General features: G+C 36.9%; 1 protein-coding gene across 1 annotated transcript in view; it reads left to right on the plus strand.

Annotated features, from left to right (window-relative positions):
• Vps13D (vacuolar protein sorting 13D) overlaps positions 1-13,826 on the plus strand; it is a 232,858-nt gene that overhangs the window by 26,958 nt on the left and 192,074 nt on the right. The window contains 4 exon segments of the mRNA XM_067121872.1: positions 1,406-1,550; positions 3,381-3,463; positions 6,171-6,378; positions 12,360-12,531. Of these exon segments, the coding sequence (XP_066977973.1) occupies positions 1,406-1,550; positions 3,381-3,463; positions 6,171-6,378; positions 12,360-12,531 (608 nt within the window).

Here is a 13,826-nt window from a genome sequence, read left to right on the forward strand (position 1 = left end):
AGCATAGTTCACCAGGTCTGTCTTTCAGAGAGCCTCTTCATTCAGTTGTCTGCAAGGCCTTGTGACAAGTGTGGGGATACCCTTACTGATACTGTTCACCACATTGTTAAATGCCAGACTACCACTGTTCTCCTCAGTAGGAACCCACTGGCTTGAGTAGTAGGTACCATACTCCAGCCATGGGATTGGTTGAAAGTCCTTGTATTTTTATGACTCAAACTGTTAATATATGTTCTAGCAAAGGTTTGGACATGAGCAAAGGCTTTGTGGCTCTCATTAATCCCTGTATGCCACAGCAAGAGTGGTTCCCTTACCTCCTATATCTCACTGTAGACTATCTTGGCTTTTTTCAACATGTGGGCATCTTCCAAAGAAGCAGCGCATCCATTTTTGCAAAATTTATAAAGAATCGCTGCATCGTTATGAGGGTGATTATCAGGCATACTTTTAGAGGAAGTAGCTTTTTGGAACCTGCTGCGTAAGCTATTTGGCACCCCCTGCAAGTCCTCTACTTCTGCCCTTTACCAGGGTGAATGGGTAATATTTGTGTGCTGTGATGAATATTGTTCTTGTTTGCTCCCATGGTTGCTGACTTCATTTACTTAAGGAACATCAAGAAGCTCTCTCTGCTGTTAAGGGTTATCTCTACACTTTCGTTAGTCTTCCACCAGCATAAGATAGACTTTGGAAACAGTAGAAATTTTTCTGACCTTTCTGTCACTTTGACTGGCCTATTCCATGGGTAACCATTAAACCTCTTAAGCAAGGATTTTACTTTAGCACTGAGCAGCTTCACTGACATCCCTATAAACCCCCTGTCAGACACCTGCTTCTTAGATTTGTCCCTTAAGACTGTGTCCATGTTTACCCTTGCCTCTGAATGTGTCCAAGAGCTCTGTGTCCTATCAGGCAAATTTTCTTATGGCAGCTGTCAGTGGTTATTGAGACTAGGAAGCTATTGAAAATTTACTTCAGACAATGAGCCTGTGTAAACCATAATTTTTTCACTTAAAGTTATTTTTCTTTCTTTTATTCAAGTTTGGTACACACATTTTGTATGAGCTTCTCTTGGTACTTTTCTATGAGTAAGATATTGAGTAGGACTGATTATGAGTGAGCTGTAAAAGTTAGCATGGAGAGTATACTGGCTTAGGCTTTGCAATTGCGATATGAACTAAAGTCTAAGGTTATGAATAATTAGGAAGTTTATCCAAATAAAGTCCTATATGTTGTATTATAAAAAGAATACTGTATAGTTGTACACTGGAAGTTATTTTGTTACTCTACAAATTTAGTCATTATTCATCTTTGACTAAAGCAGTATCAAAGATTATTTATCATACTCAAGAACCACTGTATTTGTTGATGGTCATCCATGCAATGAAATTTTCTCTCTTCAAACCAGATGAATTCGCAACTCCTTGTTCTACACCTGATGAACTTGACACATTATCCATAGATGGAATGAAAGATGCTGATAGGAAGTCATCACAACCTGAACTACAAGCCCAGTTCTCAGAGGCCTCTCTCCATGATAGGATCTATGACAAGTAATTGTTTGTTTTTGCAATTTTAACATAGACTTATAATTTGCAGTCATAAAATCATCCCAAATAGTTAAGTCCATTTTAAAATAAAGAAGAAAATAGTTTTTAACCATTAGTAATAAGCTTGTGAAGATTGGTCCTGAGATCTCCAGCAATCTTGGGATCATTATTCCTGCATTTATAGTTCTGTGTGCTTTTGTTATTTCTAATGTTTTTCTGTAATTGTCTTTGTCAGGGACTTTCATTATTCTGGCTGTTAATTACCCATCCATTTCTTTTAAATTCTTCATGTTTTACATATTGACTGGTCTGATAAGGTGTATAGCATATTTTTCCCCCTGTCCCTAATAGGGATGTGGAAACCAAAAGTAAGCAATCGTAAAATACTGGTTAACGTTTGATTAGTTTTCTCTAGTGTAATATAATTTGCAAAGAAACTGTGTATGTGTTTTTGTTTTACAGTTGGTAAGCTTCAGGTATAGTGCTCAGTTTGCATTTGCTATGTTCCTCAAATTTTTGGTAAGTTTTGGTTGGTGTAGTTAAGTTTAGGTAATTATGGAACTTGAGACTAGTTGGCATCTTTTTCTCAATTTTTAGTCAGCCCTCTACTAGCTTAAGGATTTGCCTTTCTATGTTTAAAGTTGAGGTTGCTTTCTAAGGTGTATTTTGTTTATTATCATATACCCATTCATTATATAATAGCCTTTAACTGCTGGATGCATCCAGGTGAATGCAACAAAGTGTTGCAACAAGATTGGTCCCATTGTGAATTCTCATGTAATCCCTTATCAGTTGTTACTGAGAGCCTACTTTGAATGTGGATGCGCTCTCTCTCTCTCCCTCAGGGTCATTTAAAGTTTTTTTATAGAGGGGGCGAATGAAAGGTGATCAAATGCATAGTAATTCAGTAGTGTACCTTGTTGGGAGAGAGAGAGAGAGAGAGAGAGAGAGAGAGAGAGAGAGAGAGAGAGAGATTGCTCACCACATTTAGTTTAGTTTACGTCACATGATCCGTACTCGTGTGTACGCATCATGCAGGCTAGCCTATTAGAAGAGACCTTGGTAAAGGCTAGGCTTACACATCAGCTTTATGTTCCAAAAACACAATCACGTACAGCATTTCACATAATTGACCTTAGTAACAGTCTTATTCTAATACACAAATTTTTAAGCAGGATTTGAGATTTAACGTACAAATTTAGTTTTTGTTTTTGTTATGTTTGCAAATGTAAACATCATAAATTCATTGTCACCATCTTGAGTTATCCACTGGAGGTGGAGAAGATGGAGGGGCATTTTATAAAGTGTTTTCTGCTATACCTAATCTATTGTTGTTGTGTCCAAGTTGTTTATGGCTGTCTGTGGCTATATATATTTCAATAACAGTAAAAGTTAAACACAAAAGATTTTTCTTAATGTTGCTTTCTGAAATGTCGGAAGGGCAAGGGGGGATCTTATATATACTATGAGATATAGTAATCAAGTTCCCACCTTCTATTCCTGATATTGTCTTTGAGATCATTGATGAGATGGTATGGATACTGAATCCCAATGCTGCTGAAGATCTGGGGTCCACTATTATGTAGTGTACCAAATGATTCTGGGATGATGTCTTAACAACAAAGTGATTTGATTATGAATATTTAGTTTGTCTGACATAGTGCAATTTTTTTTAATAATTACAATTTTGTAAGTAAGAGACAATGAATAGCACTTATTTCTGCAGTCACTGAAAAGGTATAGGAAAGTATGTTAGTTTTTGTTATTTTATTCGTTCTTTCATCATTTAGGTAAAAATTTATACGTCATTACGTTGTTCTTTTTATTTCACAGGTATGACCTTCGATTATGTGATATGCAGGTACTAGTTGGAAAGGTCCGTGACAACTGGAGGTTTGCTTATCTCAAAGGCACAGGTAATAAAAGTCTTTTTAATATTTCAGTTTAAAAACGTTGGTGTTCACTACAAGCGCATTAATGATAAATAGCTTACTTCCATGCAGGTGGCTCACCAGTTGCACCAACTAGCTGACTCTAAATTTTAGGCAAAGGCCTCACTGCATATAGCCAGACCAACTGCCAGAATTGCTCGGCAATATTCTGATGAAAAGGATAAACATTTATAAATGGTCAGTATGATCAGGATTTGTTACTAACTGGAGTATGGACAATGCTGGTCTAATGATCACATGACTCCTGTTTTTTAGGTTGGAATCTTTTGATTCCAGGGAGCACATTTTTGCTCTTAAGGAGATCCGTCACATCCAAAAGGAAATGGCATTTTTCCAAACTGGTGACGTACTTGTGTTAGGGGATAAAAATAACCGTGACCCTCGTGTTCTAAATGACTGTACCTTCCACAGATATATCCTTACAGCTCTCACAGGGCACAAGGGCATGTTGCCTTCTCCCACTCACAGGTAAGGTACGAATGACAAATTTGGTGACTGTTGAGATCTAGAGGATATCTGTGCCTTGGCTTTGAAACCATGGACATACTTCAGTTTAATGCTCTGCCAATTTCTTGTATGCGAGATGTTGCTGGAAAGAGTGTAAATCTCATTGACCATCCTTGGTGAGGCTAGCTAATTTGAAAACAGTCACTATTGACATCTTGAGGGTCACAAAGAAAGACCCTTCCATTGGCGCATAAGTGGAAAACAGTAGATGTTTGACAGATTCCATGGAATAGGTCTCAGCGTTCTACTTGGTATCTCCCTCTTGAAACTGGCACATCTCCTCATCAAGGAGTTATTGAAACCAGTGCTTCTTTTGTGAGTGCAACACATAATCTGCTATTTAAGGAAGAGGGGTGTGGAGTGGATCATTGCTCCTTTCACCCCTTTGACTGGTACCTGTGAAAATTCTGTGTTAATGAGGCCATACTTGATAGTCTCCAAGCACAAACGTTGGCACCAAGGTTTGGGGATATGTAAAAGGGAAGCTGGCAAAATAATTGCATTCACTGTGGAAACACTCTTGTCGTGTATACTGGTATTGCCAGCAAATCAAGAAACCATACTTGATGCGTCCAAAATGGGGCTATTAAAGTCATCTGCATGTTGCTGGACAGTCTTAGCTCTTCTAATACGAGCCTCATTAAAGGAACAGGAAAGGGATAAACCTCTAGATTTCCTAGGTGACCATAAGGACTACCTAGTCTTGGAGATTAGCACAGTAGGCTTTGAACTTCCTATTGAATAATGTAACAGAGATCACTCCTATTGAATAATGTAACAGAGATATCTATAAGTGGAGTGCCTCGAACTTCCAGTCTCTTGCAGGTGGTTGAATGAATGGACCACTCGTCTTGAAGAATCCTCCCTATCCTGCACAGGAGTAAGTCACTACATTGCTGTACCTTGGAACAAATCTGGGAACTAGTACAATATTCCTTTCTTCTACCAAGAGGAGGACCTGGATGGCCAGATGGTACTTAGTCCCAGACCTTGTACTCTCATTGTTTTTTTAAGTAGGCTGCTATGGTAGAAGTGTCTGATGCAGGCTCAAAGCTCTGTTTGGGACCTGAAATTCAAATGCCTGAAGTGCCAAAAATGCTGGTCTTATCTCTTAGTGACTTAGTAGCTTTTCCACAGTTTCAGTGATGGCTACTGAGTTTTGGTTAAAATCTGAACCAGTGCCTGCAGTCTGCTAATCTTGATCTTGGACCAGCAGTGGATGGCTGTATCCAGTTAAGTTGCCTGATAAGTCATTTGTCTCGCTAAAGGTAATTCTGACTGTAAGCTAAATTTACTACCAGGTGAAATGCTTATAAATATTTGTGGGACTATAGTTTGCCCAAAGTAAAGTACCTTGAATTACTGAGACCTGCCATGCCATGAGAACTGAAGCAATACCCTGGAAGACCTGTGTAGGAGGACCTGAAAATAGGATCTTACAGGTCTGTTAACACTAAAAATTATCCTTCTGAAAAGAATGTTTGATTAAAGTGGCTGTGTCCTTTTAGAGGGGTGTAAGCTACAAAAATTGGTTTAGGGGGCTGAGGTCAGTGCTAGATCTGTAACCTCCCAGGGCCTTGAGGATCACAAACAGCTGGCTGGAGAAGCCAGGAAAGAATCTTTTCCTTTATGACCTCCTTTCAGAGGAAGTGATCATTTAAAGGAGATTTGAAACCTGGATGTACTTACCTGACCGGGTAAAAACCTCTGCCACCTTCTTTTCTGGAGTATGTCTGTGAGTAGCAGACTCTAAGAAGACTGGCATACTGTAAAGTAATGAGTTTATGGCAAAACAGAACTGAATTAACAAGACCACATTTAAGGTTGAACAGGTTTTAAGTGTACTCCTTCCATTTCTGCCTGACACTTCTAAGCTGTTTTTAAAATAATTATTTTAAATATTCATTTTTGCCTTCTATTTTTACCTGTACTTTTACCAAGTTTTGGAGTTTGGTTTTCATATGTTGTTGTATAAAAGTTTTGGTAATAATTGTTAACTAATTTGATCTTATTTACCATGTTTGATATACTTTATATTAGTTTGATTTTACAGGTCATGTGCATGTTTTAGATAGATTTAGCATAAAAAAGTTGGGGTAATAGTTGTTGAATAATTTTGATCATATTTACTATGTTAGATTCTTTATATTAATTTGATTTACAGGTCATCTGCATGTTTTGGATAGATTTAGCATCAATTTGCAGTTAGAACGCCGTGTATTTATGATGCCTGATGCTCAACAACAGTGGCCAAGTGCCACAATTGCTGGAACTTTGCCAAAGTTAGTAGTCCATGTCAATGAACAAAAGATTCAGGCTCTTCGCACAATGGTGTCACAGTTTTACCGGGAACCTCCTCCGAAGCCCTACACGTAAGTTATAGAAGTTATTATTATGTAACTGTATTCTTACAATGCATTGGTCATTGTGAATAACAGTTTTAGCCTCTTGAATTTGAAATTGCAGTATTTGAATTATTTTTGAAGTAGTTTAAGGCCTAGCTCCTGTGAGCTATTTTTAGTTGTTAAACTGTTTTGTGCAATGCCTGGTTTAGAAACCAACAGTTTTGTCACTGGTAAAGGATGAAACGGCACTGTGGAATATGTATCATGGTTGCCATGATTAACTAAAAGTACCATAAACAGCACCTTTGAAAAAGTGGGCAGATGCCATTATAGAAGCTTGTAAAAACACCATCTACAACAGCTCCAAAAAGAATGAGTAAATTTTGTTCTTAAAGACTGACTAACCAAGTACAGAAAGACTTGAAGGAATAAACTCGACCCAAATCATACTTAGATATATCACTGGAGCCTCCATAATTCTAGTGCTGAACTGATAAAACAATCTCAGAGTGAATGCCTGTTAGTTAGTTAGTTATAAATGATTTGTTTAACCAGACCTCTGAACTTTTTTAGGGTTCTTCTTGGGCTGGGAGAGTGAATGCCAGTAAGAAGCATAGGTAGTACAGATTGCAACTATGTAAGAAGCATAGGTAGTACAGATTGCAACTATGTAATTTCCTGAAAAACTAAAAATTCGTAAAGAGAAAAATTTGCACAAACAAAGTTATTAGATACAGGTGGAATGAAGACTGAACAAGTTTACCAGTATTGCATTCAGCCAGCTGGTGTTAAACATGTAAGGGATTTTAATAAACACCTCAGGGTAAAGGAGTGTGTAATGGACAGTTGTGAACCCCTTAAGGAAGGAAATATCCGTTAAATGGCAGATAAGCCTCCCTCTTGAGGCCAATGACACCTCTGTACATCATTTCATTCTGGTTATCAAGGACCACTATTAGGTAGGTAGTAAGCTGAATAACTGTAACATTAGTTTGAGATACGAGTATAATGCACATAAAGGTATAAGACTGGCTAATCTCAAATGAGTATAATTCACATAAAGGTATAAGAATGGCTAGTGGTGAGGCTGTGGATCCCTTGATGGAGGGAAATGCCCCAGAAATGGCAGAGAGCTGCTTCTAATATCAACGGTAACCATTGTTGACTCCTGTTGGAGGCCAGAAAAGAAAAATATGAACATTTTCGCCACTGTAGTACGTGAAATTCACCAAATTGGTGGGGACATGGATTTGTAATTCCATATCTTTTACTTTTATTAAGACAAAACTATGTCTCTGATGTAGTGTAACAAAAAAAAGTCTGATAGCTGATATGTTTAAGGTGAAAAAGCTGGATTTTTAAAAATTTTGAGTGACAAAGATGAAAGGGCAGTATGCTTACGAATGGGAAGGATTAAAAGTGATTGTGTCTGTGGTAGATGAAAGGTGTAGAATTTTGGATGAGTGACAGCATGAAAATTGGTTAGCTCCACTCATGCTTGGGGAAGATTGAGTGTTAAAGAAGAAAAAGTTGTGATAGTGAGAGTATATGGTCTTAGAATAGGAAAGAACATTTTGGAATAGAAAATAACGATAGTGACACTGTGTGTTTAGGTAGAGTATGAATCTCTGCCCATCAGGGTTTTAGAGTATGAAAGGGTGGTTTTGTTAGGTGATTTAAATACAAAGCAAGTATACAGAGAAAGATATGGCATACTTTTTAGGTAAACGGTTTGGAGTAAGGGAGAATGGAGTCTAGAAATGTGTTTGGTTATAGGAAATAGAAGGTATCTGGAAAGATACCCAATACTCTACTGAGGCATTACTAAAGGGTGTCTTCAGCACTCCTTTAGCTGTACCCCCTTTTTAGCTTTTCACACTACCATTATTCCTGCAGCTTTTCTTCTGTTTTACTGTCCAGCCTTTCTGATTATTACTACTTAGTGCGGCTGTGGAGTTTTCTCCCAGTTTCACCTTAAGATCCTGGTACTTCATCCCATTTATTTTCTTGATGCTCCAAGTGTTTCTTTCACTGTCCTGAGTGCAGAACTCGTGTAAGTGCTTTGTGATGTTGATGGTGATCAATAGTGAAGAGGTAAATTCATTGTTAAAAGGTTGAAGTTTCAGTGTACATTTTTAGAAACATTGCAATTTAGTCTCTCAAATCAGTATTCCTTGTGTGCAGATTATGAACAGGGTAATTTAAACATATGTCTCCCAGTATAAAGTGGGCATTATGAAGTTTGGTCACTATGATGAAAGGGGAATTGTTTAAAATTATTATATGCATTGTAATAGGAGATTGTTGATGTCATATATGGGCCTGTGTGATTATAGCCTAAGACGGTATCATCTTTGATGGTGTATAAGATCCCTTTTGTCCCACCGAAATGGTATAGACTACACACTGAGGCCTTTATGCAAAGTTGAGATATCTGGTAGGCTAAAGTTTACACATGCCTTAGGGGCTAAATTCAATATTGCTGTTATATTTATTCAGACAACATTATTATTATTATTATTATTATTATTATTATTATTATTATTATTATTATTATTATTATTATTATTATTATTATTATTATTATTATTATTATTATTATTATTATTATTATTACAGTAAATCTGACTGTAGTGTAAAGAGTGCTTAATTCCATACAGTGATACTGTAGATGACAGTCACACAAACTATTGCATTAGTCATCGGACGTAAACACATCGAAACTACACTTAGCAGAACACTATGTGCGTTTGCTGGCCTCTCTCTCTCTCTCTCTCTCTCTCTCTCTCTCTCTCTCTCTCTCTCTCTCTCTCTCTCTCTCTCTCTCTCTCTCTCTCTCTCTCTCTCTCTCTCTCTCTCTCTCTCTCTCTCTCTCTCTCTCTCTCTCTCTCTCTCTTTTTTATAAAAAATATAGGGTTTGAGAGAGAGAGAGAGAGAGGTGGGCAATTGCACAGGAAGTGCATAGTTCACCTTAATGCAATGCATATATATAGGCATGCACATATGCAGACTGAAAAGTATACATACACTACATTACTCTATAAAGCACTGTATAGTGCTGTACTGCATTGAGTTAATGTCAATAACAACACTGTACGAGGGAGAGAAGGGGCACTGTAAGTTTGTAGTTTTACATAATGCAATGCATATGTTTATGTATATTCATGTACATAACTTTAATTAAACTTACTGATAATTATTTTCATAATATATACAAACTTTTAAACAATTTCTTATAATTGTTGTACAATTGTTTTTTAATTTTATTAGCAAATTTAAGCACTAATAAATTCATTGTCACTATCAGAGTTATCCATGGGAGGTGGAGATGGAGGGGTTGTCGTAAAATGTTTTCTGCTATAACTAAGCTGCTTTTAGTTTCTCTTGTAAATTACAATTGAATTATAATTAAAGTAATTTTTCCTGTTGCTAAAGTGGCATGCTTTGTCTAAGTTTTTACTGTGGCTAGATATCTTTATACTATGAAATGCTTACATGTAAACAACCTTTTTCTTTTACTTTTGTAATATTCCCTCCTGAAATTGGGGGGTCTTATATGCCCAGGGGTCTTATGTACCATCAAATATGGTAATTGACTAAAAGTAATCACTTTCAGTGCAAGCAAGTACAGTATAAGGTGACTTTGGCACGTGGTCTATACCCATCCGTCTATCAGTGTCACACTGCATACTTCATCTGCTGCCATTTGTATGTCTTCCTTTAGCTGTTTTTGCTAACTACTTTCTGATGCTATGTTTGCTAACATTTTCTTGGTATTCATTTTTGCCTTCATTTTAATACCAAATCAGTTCAGCAGTCTTTAAGTTGTATTGAGCATGCCTCACCTGGCATAACTGTAGAATGCCATTCTGTGATGCCATGTGGGCTGTCAGAACTAAAAGCAGTCTTGTGTCAGTGATTACTTTGAAGAGTAGAGGGGTGTGGAGGATGGAAGGAAAGCAGAAATAAATGATTCAAAAGGAAGGGAATGCTTAAGAAAGTGATTGTAAAGGATGTAGGGAGGGTAATAAGAGCTTGGAGAATGTACAGACATCAGGAATTGATGTTATTACTAGTGAGATATTATGGTAGAGTTGTTAAGTGTGATTGGGTGGCTGACTGTGAGATATTATGGTAGAGTTGTTAAGTGTGATTGGGTGGCTGACTGTTGTGTTCTAGGTATGTTTAGATCGGGAAAAGAATTCTGAAGGAACGGGTGATGGGAATAATTGTAGTTTTGATAGTGGTTAAACATTACTCAGTATATGAGAAAAGTGTACTGTAGTAGGGTTTTGAGTGAGAAATTAAGAAAGGCACATGAAACGATTGATAAGAAAAAATAGTTTGGAGTAAGATAAGACAGAGGGTGTTGGGTAATAGTTTTTGTCATGAACAGTATGAAAAGTTTGAAGGAAATGGAAAAAGCTATTACAGTACATGAATATTGAATAAGTTTTGTATGATTCATACAAAGGCACTGAGGGTTTTTAGGTGTATGGTATACAGTATAAGATAAGATTTTTAGAATGGAAGTGAGAAAATGATGGATTTGGGTAAAAGGTTGTTTGAGACAAGACAGTATGTTGTGTCTCCATGGCTTTTTAGTATTTTTGATAGGTGGAATAATGCAAGAAATCAGAAAGGAAAAGAGATGTATGTCCAAAGTTGTGACCGAAGAAAACGAGTCTTGAATGGTGAATGAAATAGCTAATATTTGTAGTTGATATAATACTGAGTGGACATAGTGAAGATAAACTGCAGAAACTAGGGAAGAAATTTGAGGGTAAAAGTGAGCAAGGGCAAGGTTAACAGGATTAGGAGAAAACCATGGAGAGTGGTTAATGAATGTTGCTAGGGATGACAAAAAAATAGAAGCAGATGATTCGCAAAGGTATTTGAAAGTAAACGCAATGGATAGTTGTAAGATGTTAGAAGAGGTAAGTCATCTAAAAGTGAAAAAGGGTGGTAGCACTGTTGGTGTTAAAAATTTGCCAGTGACTTTGAGTGCATGCTACCCAAGGTGGGAAAATCTGAAGAGATTGTTGAGTCAGCTCTCCTTCAGGAAAGTGAAGTGTAGATGTTAAATGTGAATAATAGAAAAAAGGTTGGAGCAGCTGAAGAGAAATGTCTGCATAGTGTATGTGGTGGAAAAAGAACTGCAAGAGTGAGGAATGAGGACTTATTTGATCGTGTGGAAAGGTTAGTGTAAAAGTGAAGGGCTAGATCAGAATGTTTTGAGATGATTCAGACATTTGGAAAGGTTAGAGGACAATAACTAGATAAAAAAGAGAGTACTGTATAATTCAGAAGTTTTAGGAGATAAGAGCAGAGGAGCATCTAATAAATTCATGATTGAGTGAAAGAGGCACAGTGTAAAGAAAGGTCCTTCATATTTTTGAATAGCAAAATAGATGCTGTACTGTATAATAGAGGTGAATTTCTCTGTGTATGTAAAGGGGTTTGATTTGCAGCTGATTCATCATCTTTTTTGGTATATGAAGTGGCTGATGTGGAAGTTGTCTGTGCAGTGCTCATTCATGATTCATCAGTTAATATGGAAATGCAGTAGTATCTTTTTGCTGTTATTTCTTTAGATTTACCTACTGCTAGGGAAATGGCTTGATAGTGCAAAAATATGATTTGATTGTTTTTTGATAATGAATGTCCATGGATATTCAGTAGATATGACAAGTTTAAAGTCTGGAATTGTGAGTGTTGTAGTTAATATTGTACAGTTTCATTGTGTTTTAGAACTTAATCTTCCCATAGATGTTAAGGAAATTTTTATTTTGACCCTTACTGCATTCATCATTTTTCAAGTTTATAGTTTGTCAAAAGCTGGGTGATGATAATTTGGTGACTGTAAATTGCTCTTAAAATTCAAATTCTGATGATTTGGTGTGAATACATTAATGTTGTACTTTACATTGTCAAAACTTTACATTGTAACCATTATTTTTTAATATTACTAATATGATTTTAATGTTACTGATAATGATATATTCTAGGCGAATGGATTCAGCAGATTCTGTCGATAGCAGTAGCACTGCAACACAGCCCAGCACAGTGTTGGCCACTGATGATCCAATTTCAGAGGATTCAAACAAAGGCAGTATTTCTCCTACAGATGAAGGGAAATTGCTTGTTGTTCAGTTTACAGTTGACAAGCTGTCACTTGAGGTATGTTTCTGTGTATTGTGGTGCATAAGGCTTAGAATTTTATTAACATTTATTTATAATCTTTCCATTGTATTAGATATTTTGTACCACTCCACTGTGAATACAGTATTGCTGGCATTTTTTCATTGAGTACTTCTTTCTCATATTGAAATATTTTCAGCCTGCCTTACTGTTATCTGTGATTAAGTAAATTTATATAAATTAGAAAGCAATTCCTTTATTTGATGCAAGAAAATAATTTGTTTGGATGGAATTTTGAACCTGGCCAAGATCACTATCAAATCTTGCTGTCTTGGCTGGAATGACAATAGCGTTTCACTGTTTGGGGATCCAGAAACCAATTAGTGATTGGTAAGGGGGATTTGATCACATTTCTTGCTGCTAGATGAGTGTTCTCTTGCGAGAATGTGGAAAGACAGATCATTGACTGGCATATATAGAGAACTAAACTTTGATAAGGAAACTAGCAAGAGCTGGGGTGATGAGGAAAGTATAAGGTCCAAAGAAGAGCTTTTCTAGGTAAACTTCTGATGCAGAGCTTTTCTTAGCATCTTTGGAATGAGAGGGAATCTCATACTGAGTTCTTTTACTTGAGGCATTGTCAGTGGTTGGTGTTGAGCCTAGTTGCAAGAGCACCAAGGAGAAAAACATGAGCTGAGGTTGGATATGTTAGAGATACTAGAATATCAAATCTTGGTCAGAATACAAGGGGAGATTGCAATTTAGTGAGTGGACAGAAGCAGTAGTAGTACTAGTTTATTGAAGAAACAGAAGACCCATGTCTAGAAGACAAAGAATGATGAGGAGGAGGAATAGTCTGTAACTGTGGTAGGAAGACTTTGAAGAGATCTTGTTTCCAGAAATAGTTACATTTGCTGACATTTTACCTGGAAGTGATGAGAGGAATGGAAGATAAAGAAGCAGTTGCAGTGACAAGACCCTTGGCAAGAGGAGTGAAACAGGTAGAGGCTTTGATGGTTGGGTGAGTTCTACTTCAGCCTGATACGCTACCAGAGGCAGAATCAGAAATGTATTAGAAGGTTTTGCTGTAGTACTATCCTGGAACAGGAGACTTATTTCAAGATGAGAAATGTGTGGAACCCTGAAAAATAATTGTGGATTTCTGCTTTTGTGATAAAAGGACTATCTGGTGAAGGATATGTTGGTGATGAGGTGTAAGAGAGTAAGAGAGTAGTATCTGCTTCAGTGCAACACACTTAGTTTAAATGAGTCACTAACAATAACTACAAGGGTGGGTATACTTGAGAATGCATACCTGACCACAGTAAATTCTT

This window comes from Macrobrachium rosenbergii, chromosome 20, assembly GCF_040412425.1.
Source record: "Macrobrachium rosenbergii isolate ZJJX-2024 chromosome 20, ASM4041242v1, whole genome shotgun sequence".
In the NCBI taxonomy this organism is placed as follows: domain Eukaryota; kingdom Metazoa; phylum Arthropoda; class Malacostraca; order Decapoda; family Palaemonidae; genus Macrobrachium; species Macrobrachium rosenbergii.